The sequence below is a fragment of the Arctopsyche grandis genome, chromosome 12, assembly GCF_051622035.1.
Source record: "Arctopsyche grandis isolate Sample6627 chromosome 12, ASM5162203v2, whole genome shotgun sequence".
Taxonomy (NCBI): domain Eukaryota; kingdom Metazoa; phylum Arthropoda; class Insecta; order Trichoptera; family Hydropsychidae; genus Arctopsyche; species Arctopsyche grandis.
This window is the reverse complement of record NC_135366.1, coordinates 5061726-5087229: the sequence shown is the minus strand read 5'-3', so window position 1 is coordinate 5087229 and position 25504 is coordinate 5061726. Positions and strand designations below refer to the sequence as shown.

At 35.9% G+C, this 25504-nt stretch overlaps 4 protein-coding genes across 7 annotated transcripts; 1 reads left to right on the top strand and 3 right to left on the bottom strand.

Annotated features, from left to right (window-relative positions):
- On the top strand, positions 1 to 5000 carry LOC143920000 (uncharacterized). 2 transcript variants are annotated; one of them, XM_077442663.1, is made up of 4 exons: positions 1 to 103; positions 1408 to 2751; positions 2828 to 3046; positions 3191 to 5000. In XM_077442663.1, the coding sequence occupies exons 2-4, from the start codon at positions 2638 to 2640 to the stop codon at positions 4520 to 4522; spliced, it is 1665 nt and encodes a 554-aa protein (XP_077298789.1). In that variant the 5' UTR covers positions 1 to 103; positions 1408 to 2637; the 3' UTR covers positions 4523 to 5000. The 2 variants fall into 2 exon arrangements, with proteins under 2 accessions (XP_077298789.1, XP_077298788.1); XM_077442662.1 differs by lacking the exon at positions 1 to 103 and having other exon boundaries at positions 934 to 2751.
- Positions 5001 to 10040: 5040 nt separating this feature from the next.
- Positions 10041 to 12731, bottom strand: LOC143920001 (uncharacterized). The gene is made up of 3 exons (XM_077442664.1): positions 12523 to 12731; positions 12134 to 12439; positions 10041 to 12053 (listed from the first exon to the last, which is right to left on the bottom strand). The coding sequence occupies exons 1-3, from the start codon at positions 12631 to 12633 to the stop codon at positions 11043 to 11045; spliced, it is 1428 nt and encodes a 475-aa protein (XP_077298790.1). The 5' UTR covers positions 12634 to 12731; the 3' UTR covers positions 10041 to 11042.
- A 1675-nt stretch (positions 12732 to 14406) lies between these two features.
- On the bottom strand, positions 14407 to 17089 carry LOC143919998 (uncharacterized). Of its 2 annotated transcripts, none has more exons than XM_077442659.1 (3): positions 15823 to 17089; positions 15462 to 15741; positions 14407 to 15378 (listed from the first exon to the last, which is right to left on the bottom strand). In XM_077442659.1, the coding sequence occupies exons 2-3, from the start codon at positions 15660 to 15662 to the stop codon at positions 15064 to 15066; spliced, it is 516 nt and encodes a 171-aa protein (XP_077298785.1). In that variant the 5' UTR covers positions 15663 to 15741; positions 15823 to 17089; the 3' UTR covers positions 14407 to 15063. The 2 variants fall into 2 exon arrangements, with proteins under 2 accessions (XP_077298785.1, XP_077298786.1); XM_077442660.1 differs by having other exon boundaries at positions 14408 to 15378; positions 15813 to 16006.
- A 2519-nt stretch (positions 17090 to 19608) lies between these two features.
- On the bottom strand, positions 19609 to 23128 carry LOC143919997 (uncharacterized). 2 transcript variants are annotated; one of them, XM_077442655.1, is made up of 2 exons: positions 20747 to 23128; positions 19609 to 20153 (listed from the first exon to the last, which is right to left on the bottom strand). In XM_077442655.1, the coding sequence occupies exon 1, from the start codon at positions 22496 to 22498 to the stop codon at positions 21965 to 21967; it is 534 nt and encodes a 177-aa protein (XP_077298781.1). In that variant the 5' UTR covers positions 22499 to 23128; the 3' UTR covers positions 19609 to 20153; positions 20747 to 21964. The 2 variants fall into 2 exon arrangements, with proteins under 2 accessions (XP_077298781.1, XP_077298784.1); XM_077442658.1 differs by having other exon boundaries at positions 21481 to 22982.
- Positions 23129 to 25504: the final 2376 nt, after the last annotated feature.

Here is a 25504-nt window from a genome sequence, read left to right as displayed (position 1 = left end):
GAGCATTTTCAATAAAAATTGAACACACATGTAGGAAAACTTACACAAGACTACAGTTCTACTTCCGGCTTACGAATTCCGACCAAAACCTTATCAACTCTATGTTAGTACAAAAAGTATTTTCACTTAAGATTTTTTCCAATGGGAAAAAATTCCAAGTGAAAATACGTACTTTTGACTTTTAATTGAACTGGACGACTACTTTAAAGAGATTTTAAAGCTGAAAAGTACTACAAATGGAAGATAAAATACCCGACTATAGATTCCAATATTCATTTTGAACAGGAAATTGACAGATTTTGAGTCATCGACCGAACAACACCAAGATATAGAAAAATCGCGCGATTTAAAAAACACATATATCTCCGAATCTCGAGCCAATCAACATTTTTTATTACCAGATTCGTGTTTACTGGGCATAAATCTATAAGAAAAGTCATATCTCGTCTCTGAACCAAAAAAAAGTCGTCATTTGTCGAACAGTGTTATAGGATTCAATGCATGATATATTATAAATCAAAAGCTCACGAGTCAAAACTTGACCGAATTTTTTATGTTAACAAGGACCCATACTCAAAAGCTGAAAATTTTGAAACCTCACTTGTTTATTGCCCTTTTACACGCAAATTTCACCATTTCTTGCTATCGCACTCGTAAAAGCTCCGACATTGAATGGTTAAATTTTTTATATCTGCCCGTTTCATTATCTCAAAACTTCCCACAGTCGAAAGCTCTGTTTTTTGCGACTTTTTTCTCGTAAAAACTCGTTTTTTTTAACCCTCTTATTCGTCAAAGCTTCGAGGTAAGAAAGTTCAAAGTCTTAAAAGATGCCATTTTCAACGAATGTCGCGGTTGCCGAAATTCGACCCTTATTTTGGTTTCCTTAAAATTTTTTCATATTTTTGAAGTGTTTATTTATTTTTATTTATCATACGTAAGGAAGAAAGTAAATTAATATTTACTTAAATTTTTAATTTAAAATTAACACCAAGGAGTTTAAGTATATTAATTATATATAAAAACGATATGTCGGTAAATATGTATATAAATATGTACATACAGGTAGTCCTCGACTTACGACGGTTCGCACTTACGGCCGAAAAAACTAATATATTTTTATTTATTAATTATTTTTCAAAAATTGATTGAAAAATCTCAAGCAGACGTGAGTTATGAAAACGGAGAATTCTCTTTCGGAAGAAATGAAACATCGCAGTAGTTTTAAAAATTAAGTTATGACTCATTCTTTTGGGATTCGTCACCAGTCGCACGACGGTAACAAACTCATACGGTCGTTACTGTTTGTTACAACTTTTCGTTATTGTTTTAGGATGTTTATTTTCTCAATTTCGTATTGATTAGTGCTCAAATTTTTATTTATAAGAACATTTATAATGTGTGATATAGAAACGTGACAATGACTGATAAAGAAACTCTTGTTAAAAGAAAGAGAAAGGTGATAGACTTAGAAATGAAACTTGAAGTGATAAAACAATATGATAGTGGTAAAAAAGTGATGGACTTGGCAAATAATTTGAAATTGTCACATTCAATGGTCTCCACTATTTTAAAAGCCGTTAAAGGGTCCTTGTCAATCAAATCTAAAATAATAAATAAAAAAAGACTCGGACCCATTCAACAAATGGAAAATTACTAGTGATTTGGATCGATGACAAGATTGAAAAGCGAATTCCATTGCGTCTCTCAAAGCTCATTATTTAAAAATTACATTTGCGCAAGGCATTGAAGCAATAGAAGAAGGAAAAATGAGGTTCACATTTGAATGATTTTCAAATGTGAACCGCAGGATTCAAGAAAATCTCGCATGATACCAAGAATTATATAGAGAAAAAAAACAGGATACTGTTCAAACAAAATAAGACACATTTTTCAAAAAAACTCATACAGTCAAACGTATCTCAAACTGAAGATGAAGAAATGGATTGTACTTATGTGATAAGTGATGAGGATGTATAATTTATAATTAATAAGTACGGATGATGTAGATGTTTAATTTTTTTTAAATTTAAATATGAATTCATTTGAATTACTGTATTAATAAAAGTAAGTAAAATCACCGAAAAAAAATATAAATATATTCCTCGACTTACGACGGATTCGACTTACGACCGAGGTTCGGGAACGTATCTCCGTCGTAAGTCTAGGAATACCTGTATATGGCAGACGATGGGAGCAGTATGAGTCATTTGAAAAAAAAACAATTTTGAGGTTGAGGTGTACGCCATATCGATACGAGAGGGTTAATATAAATACTAACCCTTCACATTTAAACACAAACCGAAAATGTAAACAGTAAAGATTAAACTAGTAAAATCGGAGCTGTGGAGTCGGATCAAAATTTACCGACTCTGACTTCAAACTCCGACTCCAACTTGAACGATTTTAGTAAGCGTGACTTTTATTGCCAACGTACAAATGTCTGGATTTTCCAGGAGATTATGGTTGTTGGCAACCCTAATTTTGACACCCGACACTCTGGAAACCCCTCTCGATTCTGTCACCAGCCCCACTTGCTTGTGAGCCTGAGAAGACCCTCAACTCCAAACGTTTATATCTAGGTATCCATTGTCTACTATCCACTCTCCAGGAGTTTGTGTTTCTCCCTCCCGAGAAGCAATGGAGTGCAGACTTTGTCTCTGCTCTGCTCCAGCAGGCTCCTTCGTCTCCATCCACGACGACCCTCATCCACCGCGTTTGGTGCAGCGCATTTGGACTTGCTGTCAGCTGCGGGTCAGTCACGTTACACTTGAACTATTGCTATTGATTCGCTACTCCTCGCAATCGTCAATACCTTTCACATTTGCAGGTTAAGAAAGGTGACCATCTGCCAGATGTGATATGTCTTTCTTGTGCCAACAATCTGGAATTGTTCGACAGCTTTCGAAACGCTTGTTTTCGGAATGACACAACGTCGAGGGTGGAATTAGACAAGTATTTGAAAGTCAAGCCGGAGGAAGTTTTGTTGGAAGATGAGTTGGGTGCTGATTTTTCACCCAAAATTTCTAGTTTACCAGACGACGGCGAGGTAAGTAAATAGGATTCAAGTTCTTTAGATCGATTCTCGGAGAAACATTCATTTAATAGAAAATATAAATTCACATGTAAAATGACACCTAATCACACTATAAATACACATGTTTAATTGAATAACGTTCGGTTTTTTTTTTAGACCCCTGGAAGAAAAATTGCTTCGAGTGATAATGTGGCAGCAATAATAGATAACAATAGACACATAATAGCCGAAGAATTATCATGTCGAAAACCTTTAGTGAAGAGTTGCTCTACACATTTTGAATTGGACCATAAAACAGATTTCCAAGACAATTCGTTTACTCATAAAATCAATAGTGTGACACAGAAAATCTCGGATACTCAAAGAAATCTGTATGAGTGTGACATTTGTTCAAAGTCTTTTAACAGGAAACACAATCTAAGTAGACACATGAGTGTTCATAGTGGGGTAAAGCCACACAGATGTGACGTTTGTTCTAAATCATTTACTACGGAACAAGGTCTTAGTTCACATATAGTGATTCATACTGGGTTAAAGACACACAAATGTGACATTTGTTTAAAATCATTCCTTAGAAAATTTGAACTCAATGCACATATGGTTATTCATAGTGGGGTCAAGCCTCACAAATGCGAAATTTGTTCAAAATTATTCAGTAGAAATTCGGAACTTAGTGTACATATGGGTATTCATACTGGAGTGTATCAACACAATTGTGAAATTTGTTCAAAAACATTTACTAGGAAACACAGTCTTAGTACTCATATGGGTATTCATAGTGGGGTCAAGCCTCACAAATGCGAAATTTGTTTAAAATTATTCAGAAGAAAAAGGCACCTTTTTGAACATATGGGTATTCATACTGGAGTGAATCAACACAAATGTGACATTTGTTCAAAAACATATACTACGAAACAAAGTCTCAGTACACATATGGTTATTCATACTGGGAAGCCACACAAATGTGACGTTTGTTTTAAATCATTCGGTAGAAAATGGCAACTCAGTGAACATATGGGAATTCATACTGGAGTGAATCAACACAAATGTGTCATTTGTTCAAAAACATTTACTAGGAAACAAAGTCTTGTAACGCATATGGGTATTCATACTGGGTTAAAGCCACACAAATGTGAAGTTTGCTTTAAATCATTCATTACAAAACGTGAACTCAGTGCACATATGGGTATTCATACTGGGGTAAGGCCATACAAATGTGACATTTGTTCAAATTCATTCCTTAGAAAAGCAGACCTCAATTCACACATTGTGATTCATACTGGGGTAAAGTCACACAAATGTGACATTTGTTCAAAGTCATTCCTTAGAAAATCAGACCTCAATTCACATACGGCTATTCATAAGGGGATAAAACCACACAAATGTGACATTTGTTCAAAAGCATTTATTACGAAACATGATCTTAAATCACATATGGTTACTCATACTAGGATAAAGCCACACAAACAGAGAAATGTAATATTATAGAAGTGGCTTTAGGCTACTTTACTACATCGAATATTAAAATAATAACCAAATGCACTGGAAAAAAAGAAAGGAAATACTAGATTATAAAAATAAGGACCTTAAATAGGGGCGCAATTTCAGCTTTTCCCAGGTGGGGGGCAAAATTTTTGACCCGTAAGAAATTACATTCTAGGGGGGGGGGGGGGTGGATGTATGTCTATATGTCTGTCTCAAATAGGCTCCTAAGCCACTCAACCAATTACGATGGAACTTTCAGGATTTGTTGTATGCATGTCTGGGAAGCTTACTGTGAAAAAAAACGTAGGAAAACCTCTTAATAATAATACTCGTAATTACGATTTTACCGATGTAGGAGTATAACATAACTTGTGCCATTTCGAAGCAAAAACAGTGATCCCATACTAGCCCACTTCCCCGTGAATTTTCTGTACTTACCATAAATTTGTATACTGGAGTAAATAAACTTCCTCTGTTAACTACAACGAGTTTCCATAGGCCGGGTTTCGGTCACAACATTACCTCCCGTCCTATAACTGGTGACCCCGTCAACAAACATCGCAACTTCACGGCTACAACTTGTGACTCCTTCAACAAACATCACACCTTCACGACTATCATCCCCTTCGAAGAACATTGCAACGTCGCTGCAACCGCAGCCTCAGCCGAAGCAAACTTAGAAAAACATGTCAGTGAACGGAGATCTAGAACCGGCACCTGTACAAGAAGCCCCAGCACCATTGGAGACAGCACGCATAGCGCTACGCCTCCCACTGATTTTCAAGGAGAACATCTCCTTGAAAATCGGAATTGCAAAAGCTCACTTTGATGGCGCCGGCATAGTATCCGACTGTACAAAATATGGATGCCTTGTCGCAGCCCTGGACTGCGAAACCGTGTCCTTCGTTAGCGACATCATAACTGGACCACGCACAAACGGAGATCAATACGAAAAATTGAAGAACGCATTACTCGAAAGACTAGGCGAATCAGTGGAACGCCGCACCACCTGCCTACTCACTGGTCTCCAACTCGGTGACAAGAAACCATCGCATTTATTGCGCCAGATGCGAGAATTGGCTGGTACACAGCACCCTGACTCCCAGATAGTAAAAACACTGTGGATGCAAAGCCTCCCCAAGCCCGCCCAGGCAATACTAAAATCCATGCCTGACCCAACGCTCCAACAATTGATGGAGGTGTACCACAATCAAGAGACGTACGCTGTAACGAAGGACACCCGAACCCAATATTGTGGAAATGGCAGCTGAAATCAAACAAATTTAGAAAAAACAGGCCGATCGCGAACGTCAAATCCAGCTATCAAACGTGGAACGACCAATTTGGTGTGATATATCTACGGGAAACATACGACCGTATATACCAGTATCATGTCGAATACCGCTCATCAAAAGCTTTCATGATATAGCACACGTTGGACCAAAACCAACACTTAAAGCTATACAGACTCGTTTACTATACACAAAGTTATTACCTCATTCGCTACAAAGACGTGAAAGTGACTTCATTGCTATTTGTACTCGGTGTAAAAAATATGTAAATAAAGATCCTACGTTAAATCTTAACCAAGTCTCCACGAACATTAACCGCTTAGCTGCCCAAAGCGCCTTAAGGCGCAAACAGCCGTATCTATTATACGCTCAGCGCGTCGGCTGGGCGTCTAAGCGGTTAAAACCCAGCTAGATATACCAACCCTACATATGTATATATCAGTGGCGTGTCGTGACTTTTAAATCAAGGGAACAGGAAAAATAATAAAAAAATATATATGTATATAAAAATATTTTTAATTACAAGTAGTTACAAAATTATATGGGTAATACATATATAGTATGAAATTTCACGATGATTTTTCAAATTTGTTTCATTTATATGCGATAGCAATCCTATCGCCTATTTAATAGGTTTTTGAGCTCTTTTTCCTATTACGCTGTACATATTAACATTATAATAATATAATACTATGAGTACTAACAAAATTAATTTAAAATTGTAAAATAGAAAATGATCAGTAGATCAGTAGCTATTAAAATAGATATAAGGTGTATTGTGAACATAATTTCGTAATAATAAAAAGCATTTAAAAATCAAAAAAAACGCCTTTTTCTACAAACTTTTGAACTACCATATCGTAGAAATTTCTACGATTTTGTATAATATATCTTCATGTAATTTTTTTTCAATTGATATCATTGATATTCTGCTTTCACCCTGAGCATTGAGAATTGACGTATTCATGCGCTTTTAAGATGAAAAAGTGCGTTCAACTGTTGACGTACTTACTAGAATAGTCAAAATCAAGGTAGAAAGTTTATATATTTCAGAATATGCTTCATCAGCCAGTTCTGTTTTTTTTAAGAATTCAACAATTTTGCCTGAAAAATCTGACTGTGACTGTACACGGCCATCAATTCACTTCGCAATTTCGACAAATCAAAAAAATTTTGATACTTTCATTTCGGCGATGAAAACTGTTCATCAGGAAATGAAGCTATGAATTTAGAAATTTTTTTAAAATTAATTAATTCTATAAAACCAAGCTCTTTTAAGTCATTAAATCTTACTTACGTTTGCCCTATTATTGTGTCAAATATCTCATTATAGAGACGCAAATACTTTTCTGTATCATCTTCTCCACGTCTTTTTCTTGGTCATCCTTTCCACATCATTTTTTATTTTGGTATAAACTAAAATGAAATCATTTCTATTTTCTTTTAAAAGATAGATTATTTCTTTAACTTTATCTATGCAGTATTTAATATCAAAAGATTTTGACTGAAGAATATTAAATAAAGTGTCTGTCAACCAGTGGTGTAGCGTGAATTCCAGGCGCCCCCCCCCCCCCATATATTCATACTATTTCCTTACAGCAAAATAACTTTCCAAATTAATAATTCATACCTCTTTTACGTAAAAAAAACTTTTTTCAAACACGACTATTTTGTTAAAATTTAATACTAATCATTGCTAATACTTTAAGATGATGTTGTGACATATGTAGTTGACCTTAAGTAATTTTTAATAAGTTTCAACTTGTGAAGTAGCGCTCCGTAGTGGCTACAGTTACCGGAAGCGTGAGGAACAAGATGATTTAAATGACGAATTTAAATTATAAAAATTACAAATAAAGAGCTTTGCCAAATCTTCTTTATTTTTACAAGGTTTATTTTCTTTTAAGCACGAACGGAAATCAAGTATCTGATCAGGCAATGATTTTTCAAAATCATTGACATATTAGTTGGCTAGAGCTTCATGATATACATATGTACATACATATATGTAAATCGTCATCTGATAATTGTTTTGCAGGAAAGCGAACTTTGAAACGATGTTTAAATAATGTGATACGAACCTTCATTTGCACTTGGGTTACGTTGAGTGCCGCATTAAAAATTGTTCAAAATTTCTTTTAATGAATCCTGGAATCGTATATCATGACTAAGTTCATCGAAATGCTTTTAGATTCAATTTTGGCTTCAACCCTAATATTGTTGAAATTGTTACGAATCCTTCAAATTTATTTCTAAAATTACTGATCTCGCAATATGCATTTCTAATCATAGACTGAGCACTGATATCATCAGCGTTTTTTGATTGAAGGAACTTTGAAACAAAGTTGAGAAACCGAAGAATTTTTCAAGAAGCACGAGTACGAGAATAAATTCGAAACTTTCCATTTTCTTTTTTAGTCACTTTTCTTTTGATTGTTCATCATTTCTTTTACTTTTTAAAATTATTTCTGTAAGAAATTTTAAAACATCTTTACATATATGTAAGTACCTACATATATATCGAAGTACATTAATAGAGTCTAATCTGGACGACCAACAAGCAGTGCACAATCTGTTTAAAGTAACTGATGATGAATTTTCCTTAAAAACTTCCCACCTGTTAATGTTGACAGCTAAAAATTTATAAATTTTTACGATTTTACGCCTCATATAATTTTATTTTATTGTTTTAACAAAAATATATACAAGAATAAGAGAGAATTTTCAGCTATATGTAAATACAATAAAACGAGTTAAAAAATAACGGAGGTTTTTAAAAAATTTATTGCAAAGAAATTACGGAACAAATTAAAAAATCTGCAAAAAAGGCACCCCGCCGCGGGGGGGGCGCCCCCCAAGCCTCGGCGCCCCCCCGCATTGCGGGGTCTGCGGGCGCGGTAGTTACGCCACTGCAGTCACTGTCAACGCAAAGATATCGTTGAAAATTTCCAATTGAAAAGAAAAGTCTAAACATTCCACTCTACCTCACGGCACCGAAAGTGAAAAGGTCGAAAAAGCAAATATCGGAAGGCAAAGATCGAAAAATCTTAAGTCGAAAGATCAAAAAAAATGGTAAACGGTACTATGTATGTATATATAATATATATCAGTGGCATGCGGTGAAATTATCTCTCTTTTTGTCATACAGCCTTGTTTAATGTGCGCGCGCAGGGTGCGGGAGGGAAAGCCTGTTCCTCTTGTTCCTGTTGTATCCTACTAGCGCAAATTAAGTGAGGATGTACGACGGGGGGGAGAGAGACTTTTACGGCACGCCACTGATATACTAATACTGATCTACTATACTAACCGTTTTTCGGCAGCGTTAACACTAGAGGTATCCACCACGGTATTTGATGGAGCTAGCAAATACAGCGTGTTCCAATCTTTGGCGAGCCACACGCCCCTCCATAATTCCCGCAGTACCCATCGGATTGCCTTGGGAGGATGTCGTCGATATTTCAGAGAGCGTGTCGCGAACATATTTACGACATTTGCTCGGCTTATTACTTTATTAAATTATCTTTCTATTTATTACTTAATATTGTTTTTACATTATACATTATAAATGATAATAGACTTACTTAGATTTCCGTAAATGTTCAAAGAAACGAGTAAATCGGAATATGATATGCATGCATGCGCACACAGACGTGTAAACCGGTCTCCGAGCTTCGGAAACATCTCTGAATTACGTCAATCGCCAATTGTATCAGGGGCACCGGAAAGAAATCTACTTTTTTTTAACATCATAGGCGTTTATTGATTTTTTTTCTTCATATTAACTTACATATTTATAAAATGTAATACCCATCGTTATCTAGCACTGTTTGCCATCTTTCAGGCAATTTTTTGATTCCTTTTTTGTAAAAATTTGGCAGATTCGAATTAAAATATGAATTTTAACGATTTTCGACTTCCTTCAGATTTTTAAGTTGTTTGTCCCTAGGTGAATGTTGCATCGATCTAAAGAGATAAAAATCAGATGGAGCGAGGTCTGGCGAATATGGAGGATGCTTCAAAACCTCAAAATTTAAGCTCTTTATCTTTTCACGGGTCATCTTTGCAGTGCGAGGGCGCGCCTTATCGTGTAATAGAATCACTCCTTTTCGGTTGGTTAAATTTGGACGTTTTATTTTTAATTGCTCATTCAATCTATCGATTTGTTGACAATAAACGTCTGTAGTTATCGTATCGCCCGGCTTCAACAGTTCATAATGGATAATTCCCCGAATATCCATTATATAGAGTATATATTAACCAGCAGCGTGGTCTAGTGGTGAATGTTGAATTATTTCGTACTTGATGTTACGAGTTCGATTCCCCGCTAAGTCTCGTTGTTGGCCAGACCTTGATTTGTCTAGGTCGATCGTTTCTTATCAGAATTTGCCAATTTTTCTGATTTTCATTGAAACGATTCCTGTAAAATTGGCGTTTCCTTCCCAATTTTCTGTTGCGAACCTTTAGTTATTGTTATATCTTAGGTTTCGCCATATTGCTCACCATAGATGTCTCTGTGGTTGTTTATCGAATATAAAATTCGTATCGTTACATGAAAGTTATTCATCTTTATTTATCGTATTGTTACGTACGCCGCGGATTGAGCGAATTGCACTTAGACCAACGGATATCTGTTATCGGATTAACTAAGTGCATGCACTTACTTCCAAGGATTATATCTGGACTCTAAGTGCATTTAGGCTAAACAATGACCGGTATTAGTTATTTCTCAGAATCGGTACAGGGAGACCCAATGTCGTGGAATTACATATCCGAATACGTGACTATATAACAGGTAAACAGATTAGGCGTCCTGAGAGATCTACCCTTTATAAGGCGGTACGTAGGCGATATCATGTCATTCTGGACTGAGCAGTGACGGTGCATGTATCTCCTTAATCATCAATAGATGCTGTGCTACGACTGTTGGCCTTTTACTTGGATCCTCCACCCACCCCTACGCAACAGTATTAATACGATGTTTGTAATATATGTATACTGACCATATATGTCAGATATTTAGATTTACATGTATCTATGTAATAATTATGTGGACCAGGAAGGCGCATTTGGGGTTTACCTGTTAAGCCTTCCTGGTATATTTGTATATATGTATGTAAAAATAAAAATAAATAAATATATGTACATATGTATATACAATGGTAATTTAGACAGTAAATAGGTATGCAGGTATATTTCCAAGTTTATTTGATATCAGACATTTGTATGATTTTTCAGATGTGAGATTTCGAATGTCTCACGAGATGAGACTTTTGTGAAAATGATTTCAAACAAATATCACATTTGTACGGTTTTTCCCCCGTATGAGTTCTTTCATGCGATGTTAGGGAATATTTTGAATTAAATGATTTTAGACAAATGTCACATTTATACAGCTCAGTGTGACATCTTACATGTTTCATTAAGCCATATTTCGTACCAAATGATTTTATACAAATGTTACATTTGTGTGGTTTTTCTTCACCGTGAGATCTTTTATGTATAGCGAGTGTATACTTATGAGTAAATGAATTTAAACAAATGTCACATTTATGAGGCTTTTCCCCAGTGTGAGATCTTTCATGAACGGCGAGGTTACATTTTTGAGAAAATACTTTCGAGCAAGTATTACATTTGTACGGTTTTTCTCCAGAATGCGATCTCAAATGTCTCTTAAGGTTAACATTTCTGACAAACCCCCTTGAACAAATGTTACATTTGTATTGTTCGACCATAGTGTGAGTTTTGATATGTTCAACAAGACAATATTTTGCAACGAATGATTTTAAACACATATCACATTTGAACGGCCTTTCTTCAGTATGGCACCTCAAATGTCTCATAAGACTACGTTTTGTAGAAAGTGATTTAGAGCAGATGTCACATTTGTGCTGTTTTACCTCGTTGTGAGATTCAACGTGATCAACAAGGTTCGATTTTGTAGCAAATGACTTTAAACAAATATCACATTTGTACCACTTTTCTCCAGAATGCCCTTTATAATGTCTCAAAAGGTTACACTTAGAAGCGAATGATTTTGAACAAATGCCACATATGTATGGCTTTACTACACTATGAGATTTTAAATGTCTCACAAGCTTCCATCTAAGAGGAAATGATTTTAAACAAATGTCACATTCAAACGAGACCTGGGTAGACATATCACAGGAAATAGTTTTATGTGGTTCATTATCATTAATTGCTTCAGATTTATAATCACATGAAGTAACGTTTCCTCCGCGCATCTGAAAACATAAACGAATACCATATCAATTTTAATGTATAATAATATTCATACATATATTGGGACAAGAAATCGTTTTACTTTCGAACTAGTATTTTCAATTGAATCGATGTTTTGTGCAGAATCACGACTCTCTACGTCTACGGCACTCGGTATCATTTTGATTGTATTGTCATTATCATTTGCTGGTGAATTAACACCCGACTCATCCTCCCATTTTAAATCCTCCAGTAAAACTTCTTCCAGCTTGATATCCAAACACTTATTAGACCTCTGTTTCGACATTTCGTCACTTTGAAGACAGACATTTCGGAAATTGCTGAACAACTTTAGATTACTGTCACACGAAAGACATATTGTATCGGGCAACCCGTCACATTTCTTAATCTGCAAATGAAAAAGTTCATGAGACTGGACTAATGATATATAGCAAATGATTAAAAGTAACCGTAAGCCCGACTGTAGCTGACCTGCAGATGACAGCAAGTCCAAATGTGCTGCACTAATGGATGAGGATTGTTATGGATGGAGACGAAGTACTCCGCTGGAGCAGTACAAAGACAAAGCCTGCACTCCATCATCAAAACTAGAAGCAGGGCTTCTTCGGTCGAAGTCAGAGAAGAACGTCGAATCAAAGAGCTGATTGAACAAGATGCATAACACCTCGGTTTACGACCAGCGTCTCGGTGCTGCCACAACGGCAAATTTTGTTTTAATCTAAGCTTTTGATGGTAATTGGATTATTAGTCACATTGCGGTGGTCACAAAGACAATTTTTGCCATTAAAATCGCGAATATGCAATATTTGGCACTCAAGTTCTCGTTAGTATTGTTGCGTAGGGGTGGATGGAGGATCCAAGTAAAAGGCCAAAGTCGTGTCACAGCATTTATTGGTGATTAAGGAGATACACGCACTGGCGGTGCTCCGTCCAGAATGTCTTGATATCGCCTAAGTGGTAATTGGACTATTGGGGTGGTCACAAAGACATTTTTTGTCATGAAAATCGCGAATACACAATATTTGGCACTCAAGTTCTCGTTACTATGATAGTTATCGTTAGTATGATGAACTTTTCGGCTGCCAGATGTTCCGTTATAGAGATTTTAGTGACTTTGTGACGAGTAATTTGTGACCAGTAATCACCGAACCCGCCTAAGTACCGCCTAATAACGGATCGGTCGCTCAGGGCATCTTCGACGTCCGGTTACTCCCCTATTGTTCAGGCACGTACCCGGATATGTATTTCCACGACACTCAGTCTCACGGTATCGGTCACTTCTGAGAAGGGACCGATAGCGGCCAATTCGGTGGCCATTGTTTAGCCTACATGCACTTAGTAAAGAGATAATCCTTGAAACCAATTATAACGGTCACACAGTCTCTGGGATGCTACTCGGCCTAATCTGATTGCACTTACTCGACGGTGTTTTTAATAGTATGATGGACTTTTCGGCTGCCAGATGTTCCGTCATAGAGATTTTAGTGACTGTGTGACCAGTAATCACCGAACCGCTTTTGATTATTTTTAAGATGATTTCATTACCTCCACCAGTGGATTTATAGTGACATTTGTCAATACTATTTTAATAATTTTATTGAAATTATACATTAGCTGCGCTGAACTGATTGAGAGGTTGTGGAACAACGCTCGTGGTTGATTTTATTAAATACAAATGTTGCTGAGCACAGGTGTTTTGTATAGGTACCTATATTTATGCCTGACCACAGTGGCGCATTAGAACACTCTGTAATGTCACTGTGGCTAATATGTTAAATAAAAAATTAAAATGTGTATTATAGTTTTGCTTAAGAAATACTGATAAAAACAAAAAAATATTATATGGGGGCGTAAATTTTCCCCTTCTCCCTCAGACGACAAAATGTCTAATTTCGGCTGATATTTATAATGCATTATAATATAATCTAAAAAAACAAAAACCATGTTTTGAAAATGATCAAGAGCCCCCATTCGTGAAAATCTTAATTTCAAGCCCTGGCTACCACTCTAAACTACACATCCCTAATTAAAGAATTTGCTTAAGTTAAAGTTAGAAGGGTTAAACTGTAGCTGATATCATTTATCTGGTAGTCTGCGCTCATCATTGTTTTCACGATTGATTGTGATTTAAGAGTTGAATTTTGATTAACTCTCTTCCATTTGGTTTTGTATTTGCAGTTGCTTCTTATTTATTGGAACTGGCTGTAGGCGCAAGGCATTCCTAATGTTATATTTGATATTTTTACGTATCTGCTATTATAATTGCTATTGTTTTTTATGATTATGTATGAATGTATTATTGTCTGTGTATATATGTACATATGTTTATATTTATATATTTTTTTTCTCTCTTTTCAAGACATTCCTTCTTTGTTGTTTTTTATATTATTATTATTTGTTGTTTGTGTATATATATATATATATATGTTTTGTTTTCGTTATGTCTAATTTCTTTGGTTATTATTTTGTTTCTTTTCTTTTCTGTTATGTTTTTGACCATTGCGGGGCATTAGGAATTCCTGTAATGCTACAATGGTCCAAACTTTAAATAAATAAAAAATTATTTTAAAGAAGCTTTCGATTCACATTCGATTATTATTGCCTTGAAAATCTTTACAAAAATATTTAAGACAATTTTATATAATTACCGCATTTGAAAATTGTGAAAAACGGAGTAAATAAGAGGGATCAGTAGCATGTCTGACCTCGGACAAAAATTACCTTATCTACGGCACTGGTGCATAAAAATTATTATTCATATGATAATTTAATTTATTGCAAATGCTGTTTATATAAAAAAAACTCATTTGAGAGATTTTCATTCTTCAAAAGAGTGCTTTCTTCTAAAATCCCAGTCTTCGGACGTTTGGTTCTATTACTATAATAAATATTCTTCAATGTTGTTTGTATACATTTTTATTGTTCTACCGTTGTGCAAGATTTGATTAGTTTCCAACAAACGATTTAAAACACATTTTCGTTGCTTTTATTTAGTATGGCGCCTCAAATGTCTCATGAGATTTTTTTTAAAGACAATAATTTAAAACAGATGTCACATTTGTGCCGTTTTACCTCATTGTGAATTTCCACATGGTCAATAAGTTTAAAAATCAATAATTTTAAACAAATGTCACATTTGAATGGCTTTCCTTCACAATGAGATTTTGAATGTTTCACAAGCTTGCGTCTATGAGTAAATGATTTTAAACAAATGTCACATTTGAATGACACTTGGCTACACATATCTTGGGAAATAATCTTAGGAGATTCATCATCATTAAGTCCTTCAGCTTTATAATCACATGGAGTAACGTTTCCTCTATGCATCTGTAAAATAAAACAAATTTCATATGATTTTTAACGCATGTAATAAATATACATTCATATATTGGGACAAGAAGTCGTTTTACCGTCGAACTCATATTTTCAATCAAATTAATGTTTTGTGCAGAATTGCTCCATTCTGCATTACTTGATATCGGCTTTTTTTTAATATCTTTAGCACCTGAATCACCCTCCCGTATTAAATCCTTTAGTAAACTTTTCCGGCTTGATATCCAAACGGTGATTATACTTCTGTTTTGACGTTTCGTCACTTTGAAGGCAGACATTTCGAAAATTGATGAACAATTTCAAACTGCGGTCACACAATAGACATATTGTATCGGGCAACCCGTCAAATGTCTTAACCTGTAAATGACAAGTTTCATGAGACTGAACTAAAGAGATAGCAAATGATTAAAAGTGACCGTAAGCCTAACTGTAGCTGACCTGCAGATGACAGCAAGTCCAAATGTGCTGCACTACCGGACGAGGATTGTTATGGATGGAGACGAAATAGTCCACTGGTGCAGTACAAAGACAAAGCCTGCACTGCATCATAAAAACAGTGCACGTTGTTGGAAGTACGATTCTTCGGTCGAAGTCAGACAAAAACGTCAAAAAGTTGACCGAACTCGATTCATAGCACCTCGGTTTACGACCAGTGTCTCGGTGTTTCCACAATGGCAGCATTTGTTTGGTCCAAGTTTTTTTATTGTTTTTCAAATGATTTCGCTACGTCCGCCAGTGGCTTTATACATAGATATAGAATACATAAATACGCCCTGACGCTCTAAGCCGATCACCCTTTTGGTGCATGCACACCCACAGGAAAGTAAAGTGCATGCACACTCTCTCTCAGTAGCTAGTTAGCTTCTAAATCGGAAAGTCGATTGACGTTTTTCGAAAATGCCAACGTATTCAGTGAAGTTGTGTTACAATTACTCAAGAAAACATAAAAAGTCGGATGGCATCACATATCATAAGTAAGAATTAATATATAATGTCTTCAATTGTAGTAGTATTTTAACATATAATGAAATATCGGCGCGATGTATGTAGTGATTGAACAGGGCTCGACAACCTCTGCCACAGATGTCTCTAAATGTACACGTATAACTTGTTGGCACTGAAGGAAATTCAGAAATCGACATTAAGTTTAAAACTATAAACAATGAACTAAATATTAAAGTGTCAGCTTTAAAATTGATCCTTGTGGAAGTTACTAATGTTTAAATATTGTAATAGTTAATGATGATTTTATTATTTATCGTATATACAATTTTCTCAATATATCTGATTAGTATGGTACGATTCATAACAGGGTACAACACACAACGGAACATCACATTGTTTGCAGAAGTATTTTGTTTCTTTGCGCTTTTTTTCACCAATACTAGTTGTTGAGCAAACATGACATCTCTTCCACGAATTTGAGCGATTTTTAGCTGGTGAAAATTCGCCAAAGCAATGGTTTCCATCTAACCGAGAAACTGGCGATGAACTGGTCCGAGGGCGTTTACTCTTCTGGGTTTTTTCTTTTTTGTGTTTAGATATCAGTTGCCTTATAACTTCTAATTGAAATTGTTTTAGACTTTTATTGTTTCCTGATTTTCTTTTTTTGTAAATTATATGGGCGTTGAAAAGGGACAAATCGAGAAGATGAAAAAATAATTTAGTGTACCACTTCATCGTTTTTCGTGTATTATTCATGGACGATATCATCATATCACTCCTGTCGACTTTTCCCATATTTTTACTGTAATCTATAGCACTGCAGGGTTTAGTAATGGGCTCTTTTGTTTTATGGTTTATTTTTCCAGTTTGTTGGAAATCTGCGACATGCATCGTAGTGAGCATCGATACGTCTCTTTTATCATGCCATGTCTGTACCATCATGGTATCGTTATGATATGCCACAGATTCTTCTTTTTTCAATGTTTTTTCTAATTTGGGTAGTCCCTTTCTATTTTTTCGAACTGTGCCACAGGCATTAGTTTTTTTTTATTATGGAGGGTTTGAAATAGTATTGGGCTTGTACAATAATGGTTACACGACAATTGGTGCAAGTCCAAAAGGTTCAACGACAAAATGTACCCGAAAATTAGTGCACTGACAAAATGTACCCGCGACAAAATGTTCACGCGACAAAATGACCACGGAAATAATGTTCAAGCGACAAAATGTTCAAAAATCCTACATTTTTAAAGTTAATTTTAAATTATTATTATTTTTCAATTTAAATAAGTAAATATTGGATACGGTTGAGAACACCTGTCATTTATACTAATTAAATAACGCCCGCGATGTATACGATAAAAAGTAAATTATTCATTTTAAATAAAGAAAATTTTGGAGACGGTTGAGAAGCCCTGCCATATAAACTAATTCAATGTAATCTGCAGTTCATACGCTTAGAAAGTATTTTTTTTTCAATTTAAATAAGAACCCCTAACATTTAAACTAATTCAATGACATCTTAAAATGATATTCAATGAGTCACAATGACATTCGCTTAAAACCTAATTGTTAAATTTAAATAAGAATATGTTGGTGCGGTTGAGAACACCTGTAATTTATACTAATTTAATAACATCCGCGATCTATATGATAAAAAGTACCATATACATCGATAAATATGTATAATACAATAAAAAGTTACCTTTTCCATTAAAATAGGAAAATTTAGGATTTTTGAACATTTTGTCGCTTGAACATTATTTCCGTGGACATTTTGTCGCATGAACATTTTGTCGCGTGAACATTTTGTCGCGGGTACATTTTGTCAGTGCACTAATTTTCGGGTACATTTTGTCGTTGAACCTTTTGGACTTGCACCAATTGTCGCGTCCCCTATAATAATTGTCCACATATAATGTGTGCCCAAGATCTAAATAGGGCTCAAGAAGCGTAGTGACCGTGCTCTCCAACTCTTCAATGCGTGTAATCTCAGTAGATGCACCAGTGTATATTTTTATTTTATTTTTACATATATACCAGGAAGGCCTTACAGGAAAATCCCAATGCGCCTTCCTGGCCAATTACAAATACAAATGCAGCATTTTTTATTATAATTCGTTGAATTGCGAGACACTGAAAAAACTCGCAAATTAACGAGACATCTATGAATTGTACATAAATTCTTATTGTACATCCATCAAATTTCAAATAGTGGTGACATAGTAGGTAGGAAGGATTTTTAGCCAATTTTTTTTTTCCGGGAACCGTTTCAACAATGAAATCAGAGAAAATTGGCAAACTCTGATAGGAAACGAACAACCTGGAGTCACAAATCCAGGTCTGACCAACAGCATACTCTGAAAAATTCATTTTCATTCAGGGATAGAACCCGGCACCTTCTTGACGGTAAGCAGAAGCTTAACGTCCGAGCTATGCTGCTGGCTCTATGATATGATAATGTTTAGCACATATCCACTTTTGCAATCACACAACACAAATAGTTTTATTCCAAAACGTGATCTTTTGGACGGTATGAATTGCTTGAACACTAAACGCCCCTTGAATAAAACCAAGCTTTCATCTATGCATATTTTTTGATGAGGATAGAACAGTTCCGAAAATGTTATGCTTAATTTATCTAATATTGGTCGAATTTTATATAATCGATCGCCAGGTGGTTGCAACTCGTTGTCGTTGAAATGCAACATTCGTAGGAGCATTTGGAAGCGGTTTCTGGAAATTGTATTCCCGAAAATTGGTGAATACAATATGTAATTCATCAGTGGACCAATTATCCTGTATGGCATTGCGCGAATTTAGAGGCAATAGCATAATAACGGCCAAAAACAAAAACATTTCGTCGACATCCGTATCGACCCACTGCTGCAAACGCCAACTAAGTGTAGTTTTATCTTTTGTCGAAAATTTAAATTGTCGATTTGTTTCTTCGATTACAGTGTTGAAAAATAGCTTAAGTGCATCACTTGGAATGTCAGTTTTTACGCCAGAATTGATACCATCGACGAACTCGTGAAGTTTTGGTATGAATGGATCTGATTTCCATTGGAAAAAATCTGTGTTAACCGGATTCATTTCCAAATCATATTCCATACTAATTTCTTCATCCTCATCATCGGAATAATCCGATTCCAAGCTGCTATCATCTGATTCTGGAGTTACAAATAAGGCTTCGTCGTCTTCTTCTAAAACAATTTGGTAAATTATTGTACATACAAACAAAATCAAATCAAAATTTAGTTTTTATTTTTTTGTTTTCAATTTTTCAATTTTTATTCAGTAAATCAAGTTAATACATAATTCAACATACTTTTAATAATCATGTTTCCTGAATTATGTATTAACACGTTCAACCCGGCGTGTACCACCGGTGGCCACGCGGATAGTGCTATAGCAGTATCAGTATTATACACATTATTGCAAGCGGAATGATCTTTAAAAAATATTGTCCATTTCTCATTTTTTTCCTCGTTTGCTTCAGTAAAAAATTGTTTAATAAAAAGACATCTTCGTATAGAAGGTCAACATTGCAAATAATATTAAATAATAATAGTTAATTCTTCAATTGAAGAAAATTTAATTTTCATGTTTGGTTTAAAGACAAAACTTGAATGGATTGAAATTTGTTACTTTTGAAGTCAAACCATTTCTATTTACATACGTACGTTTTGTACATATACAAATTTTGTTAAGTCGGGATTTTCATAGGTAATACGTGACTCGGGATTTGTCTGTTGAACTGGGACAGTCCCGTTCAAATAGAGACGTCTGGCAACCCGGTTCCGCGACAAATCACTCACGGACTTAACACTCGACGGTTTATAGTTTTTGATCGATGCAATGACACATGTATCAAATCATATAGAGTTCAAACTAACGTTTAAATTATGATCACTGCAATCGTTTGTAAAAGATTGCAATCAGATCAATTATTTTGATAAATCTGCGGATTTTCAAAAGCTTTTATTTAGTTTATAGTACCGGTAGTACCAACATTTTGTTTTCGGTCAAATACCGATACCACCGGTATCGGTACTTCCGGTATTGTAATCCCTAGTGACGACGAGTGTATTACCCATATTCGTTTTTTTGACAATGCTTTATATTGAGTGTAAAGTCCGTGAGTGATTTGTCGTGACACCCTGGCAACTCTGTGCGGAATGGGCGTTGAAGAAATTGCAATATTAGCATTTCTAATTTCAAAGAGAAAAAAGAAAAGAATATTGGGTGCTGTTTCAGTTCCGGATCCCGATTATTTTTTCAGTTTCCCTTCAATTTACGACACCTTTACAATGGAAACAATTACAGTTATATTTCTAATCCCCTAAAATTAGTCATCCGATGTTCTACATTTGGAAATCATTATTTGTTAGCTCTTCGGTCCAAAATTTCTCACGTGTTTGGTCCATGTTGCTCGTATCACCAAAGTCCAAATTTGCTATGGCAGCCCCGTATTCCTGTCATGTGGCCCAGCATCCTGCTGCAGACCAACGTTCAACCCAGAACGTGCTCCAAAGCCATGTCCCACAAGAATCGCTCCCATCCTCACAAAAGTGACTTGGTCCATGTCTCTCGTGTCACCATCGTCCAAATTTGCTACGGTGGCCCAGTGTTCCTATGTCATGTGGCCCAGCATCCTGCTGCAGACCAACGTTCAACCCAGAACGTGCTCCAAAGCCATGTCCCACAAGAATCGCCACCATCCTCACAAAAATGACGGTTGACCCTGGAAAATGTGCACCCCTCAGTCTGCCACTCTGTTGGTGGTGCTTCTTTTCCGTTCCCTTGACCCTGGAAAATGTGCACACCTCAGTCTGCCACTCTGCTGGTTGTGTTTCTTTTCCGTTCCATTGACCTTGGTAAATGTGCACCCAACAGTCTGCCACTCTGTTGAATGTGCTTCTTTTCCGTTCCATTGACCCAACTGAAATCCATTTCTTTCTGATGTATTTTCCCGTTACATCTGCGAGATGATCTAAACACTGCTGCAACTGTCCATGTATTTTTTCAGGTACTCGTGTTTCCACTAGTTTCCAACTAGATTTTTTTCGATGTTGACGTATATCAATTGTTCCGCTCTCTCTCGTTGAAGTCGCGATCTGGCGTTTCTTCGGTTTCAAATGCCCTCACGTGGTTGATCCAAGTCGCTCGTTTCCCCAACGTCCAAATTTGTTGCGGTGGCCCCGTCTTCCTGTCATGTGTCCCAGCATCCTGCTGCGGACCAACGTTCCACCCAGAACGTGCTTCCATTGCCATTCCCTCTGAAGCGGTGCCTCTATCCTCCCAAAAGTGACTTGATTGACTCCACCGACTGACCAACCAACAATTATCCAATCTGATAGATGTGCCTCTCTGCCGTTGCATGGTATTGATTGAATTCCATTTCAATCCGTTTACTTTCCGACTCTTTGCGAGATGCCACCTGTGACATAACAGGTAGTTAACTAGTTTCCAATTAGATTTTTTTTCCAGTTTGTTGACATCTGCCGTCAACAAACAGTTGAAGGGAATAGTGGCTTGTAATCGACATCTCTCAGTTGTAGTCGATCTCTACTCCTCTTCTGACGACGATGCTTTCCCGTGGATCGTCGTCACCTACAGCCGCTAATTCTTGCTACTTGCGGCGAATTGGCGAACTGCCCTCGTCCCGGTCGCCCTTTGGATGACTCTGCAATTGCCGGATGCTGCTCTCCAATGTTGCCCTTGACAACGCCTCAAGTTGTCCTCTCCCGGCAGCACTTGTACGAAACCTCCCTTTTCGTAACCTCCTTCCGTCATCCCGATGAATTCTTGCTCCTCCGCATTCCTGATCTCCGCTCTTCTTCTGACGACGATGCTTTCCCGTGGATCGTCGTCCCCAACAGCCGCTAATTCTTGGTACTTGCGACCTTTTGATCACTCTGCCATTGCCGGATGCTGCTCTCCGATGTTGCCCTTGACAACGCCTCAAGTTGTCCTCTCCCGGCAGCACTTGTACGAAACCTCCCGTTTCGTAACCTCCTTCCGTCATCCCGATGAATTCTTGGCGGCCACCACCGATAATGTCAAAGTCGAGTTGCAGTGATAACTGCAATTCGACAACCGAATATGTGATGACCGATTCTGTGTGTTGCAGTGAAAACTGCATTTTTTTATTTCGTGTCTCCATGGCTCGAACTCTCTCCTACAGCTCCCGAGGATGGCTTCGCTGTAGCTTCTCTTCCTTCGCTGGTGATTTTGTTCCACGGCCCATCTTGGATCCCACTTCTGACGACCAGTGTTACGTAGGGGTGGGTGGAGGATCCAAGAAAAAGGCCAACAGTCGTATCACAGCATTTATTGATGATTAAGGAGTTACACACACTGTCACTGCTCCATCCAGAATCGCATGATATCGCCTACGTACCGCCTTATAAAGGGTAGATCTCTCAGGGCGCCTAATCTGTTTACCTGTTGAATAGTCACGTATTCGGATATGTATTTCCACGTCATTGGGTCTTCCCGTACCGATTCTGAGAAATAACTAATATCGGTCATTGTTTAGCCTAAATGCACTTAGAGTCCAGATATAATCTTTGGAAGTAAGTGCATGCATTTAGTTAATCCGATAACAGATATCCGTTGGTCTAAGTACAATTCGCTCAATCCACGGCGTACGTAACATTATTATTGTTTGTTTCAGATATCTTGCGAGTGGCTGTACCTTCACTGACTACATCTATAGACTCGGCTTAGCAATAAGTAACGTAGTCAGAGATGTTTTTGAAATGTTCTAAGATTGAAATGCTTACCCGTGCCAACAAAAGAAAAGTGGGAAGATATTGCTTCAACTTTCGAAAAAAGAGTAAATTTTTCTCATTGCTTAGGAGCAGTTGATGGGAACACATTTGAATAGTCAACACAGTTGCACCGATGTATTATTATTACAAGGGATTCTCTTTCGTGGTATTAATGGTTGTTGTGAACTGTGATTACCGAATTATTTATAAGGACATTAGAAATTATGAGAAGTATTGCAACTCCATAATATTAAAATATTGCTCACTATGGAAATCAATTGTAAATGATGAACAAGACCTGTGCTGTGTCTTTATCTCGGAAAGAGCTGTTTAATGTTTGGCGTGCAGAAAAGACGACAAGTGCGAAAAATTTTGACTTTAATTCAAAATCTATTATAGTATTGCTGTGGAAAAAGTGAGCATTGGAATCAATAATCAGATGTTTTCCTATCGATTGTAAATCGAATTATAAGCATACGTGGTAAAGTGAAAAATTTGCGAAATATTATGAAAAAATATATATTTTTCATTTTGATAGTTCGCTAGATAATTAATTATTGTAAACAATAAATTTAAAATTTAAAACATTGGTAAACAATAAATTTCAAAGTCAAATTGAACATGATAAAATAACTCAGAATTGAGTATTGTAAAATAATTAAACATATTCTTACAAAATACAAGTTTTCATAAAAATACAAGAAATGTTGATAAACAATAGATTTCAAAATCAATACAACATACATAATGTTACAAAATAGCCATAAGGTAAAAAATGAAATTATTTGGTATTAAAATTAAAGTGCATGTAAATATTTGATATTAGCTTATCACATAAAATAAGTCATCAGGACATTAAAAAAAATTCAAAAAGTTAAAATACATAAAAGACATAGAAATTAATAATTTTATAAAATATAATTTGTTTGTTGAATTATTACACGATATAGGTTACTTTTTTATCTTCACTTGCACTTCTTTCACTTTTTTCACTATATTTTTATTATTATAATCAAATTTTTTTTAAAAACAGACAGTAGGTAAAAAAATGCACATAACTCAATTTGTCAGTTCAGATAAATGGCGTAAGTAGTAATTGCCACCTACGAGAACAATACAAGATACCCAAGAATTTTATTATTATATACTTATACTTATACACAATTTTTCTTCAATTGATTGGCTTAATTAAATTAACGTGAACTCTCTTATGTTTGTTAAATTCAGTTCTCAACGTTACGTTTTGATTATCGTGAATTCTAACGATTTTATACGGCCCTTTCCATTTCGCGAGTAGTTTACGATTGACGCGATGGTGTTCTTTGAGTAACACCATCTGTCCTAAATTATACGGTGGAACATTTGCATTCTTATCATAAATTAATTTGGATCTTTCTTTGGCTCTCAATTGATTTTCACGCCCCCTTCTTCTAATTTCTCCTAACCGGTATTTAAATTGGTTAACTAAATTTGGATATTTAATTTGGTTTTTGGTTTTGATGATTTCAATGTTGGGTTTATAATTTTCTTTAAATCAATTCCTTAATTTAAAATCTGTGGAGATACACAGAGCAATATTGTCTTCTTGCTTTTCTAGAATACCGTCTATTTCTTTGAATTCGGTATCACCTTTAGTGAAGTCCGAATCAAGAAAGTCTTCATAGGTAGATTTTTTTATCCTTGAAAGACAATCTGCGTTAGAGTTGGTTTTTCCCGGTTTATAATCAATTTTATAATCAATTTGAGCCTCCATCGTAATAACCTTGATCCCGGATCTTTGGTTTTGACTAAACTTCCTAGGGATCTATGATCCGTAAGAATTAGGAATTTTCGTCCATATAAATATGGCCTGAAATGATTAACTGACCAAACTATAGCCAGCAATTCCCTTTCTATAACGCTATAATTGGTTTCTGCTTGATTCAAAGTTCGGGAAGCGTAACAAATCGGGAGATCTTTACCTACTTCTCCTTGGCTTAAAATAGCACCAATCGCGTAATTCGAGGCATCCGTAGTAAGGATGAAATCTTTGAAAAAATCAGGATATTGAAGAAGAGGAGCTGTGGTGAGTTTTTCTTTTAAAAGATTAAATGCATCTTGTTGAACGGGTTTCCAATCGAATATAGCATTTTTCCTAAGAAGCTTGGTAAGTGGTTTGACGACTTTACTAAAATTTTCAATACATTTCCTGTAATAACTGGCAAGTCCGATAAAAGATTTGATATTTTTTGGATTTTTGGGAGTAGGGAAATCTTTTACTGCTTTTACTTTGTCGGGATTAGGAGATACACCGTCTTTCGTGATTACATGTCCGAGATACGCGACTTCTTTACGAAGGAATTCGCATTTGTCGGGTTGGATCTTAAGGTTATGTTGAGAAAGTTTGTCAAATATGA

Bases quoted from the DNA above. Each gene is read 5' to 3' on its own strand.
- LOC143920000 (XM_077442663.1), top strand. From the start codon at position 2,638: ATGGAGTGCAGACTTTGTCTCTGCTCTGCTCCAGCAGGCTCCTTCGTC. The intron at 2,752-2,827 runs GTCAGTCACGTT...TCACATTTGCAG, and splicing joins GGACTTGCTGTCAGCTGCGG to GTTAAGAAAGGTGACCATCT. The intron at 3,047-3,190 runs GTAAGTAAATAG...TTTTTTTTTTAG, and splicing joins GTTTACCAGACGACGGCGAG to ACCCCTGGAAGAAAAATTGC.
- LOC143920001 (XM_077442664.1), bottom strand. From the start codon at position 12,633: ATGATGGAGTGCAGGCTTTGTCTTTGTACTGCTCCAGCGGAGTACTTC. The intron at 12,440-12,522 runs GTCAGCTACAGT...TTTCATTTGCAG, and splicing joins GGACTTGCTGTCATCTGCAG to ATTAAGAAATGTGACGGGTT. The intron at 12,054-12,133 runs GTAAAACGATTT...TTATGTTTTCAG, and splicing joins TTGAAAATACTAGTTCGAAA to ATGCGCGGAGGAAACGTTAC.
- LOC143919998 (XM_077442659.1), bottom strand. From the start codon at position 15,662: ATGTCTGCCTTCAAAGTGACGAAACGTCAAAACAGAAGTATAATCACC. The intron at 15,379-15,461 runs GTAAAACGACTT...TTTATTTTACAG, and splicing joins TTGAAAATATGAGTTCGACG to ATGCATAGAGGAAACGTTAC.
- LOC143919997 (XM_077442655.1), bottom strand. From the start codon at position 22,498: ATGGAGACACGAAATAAAAAAATGCAGTTTTCACTGCAACACACAGAA.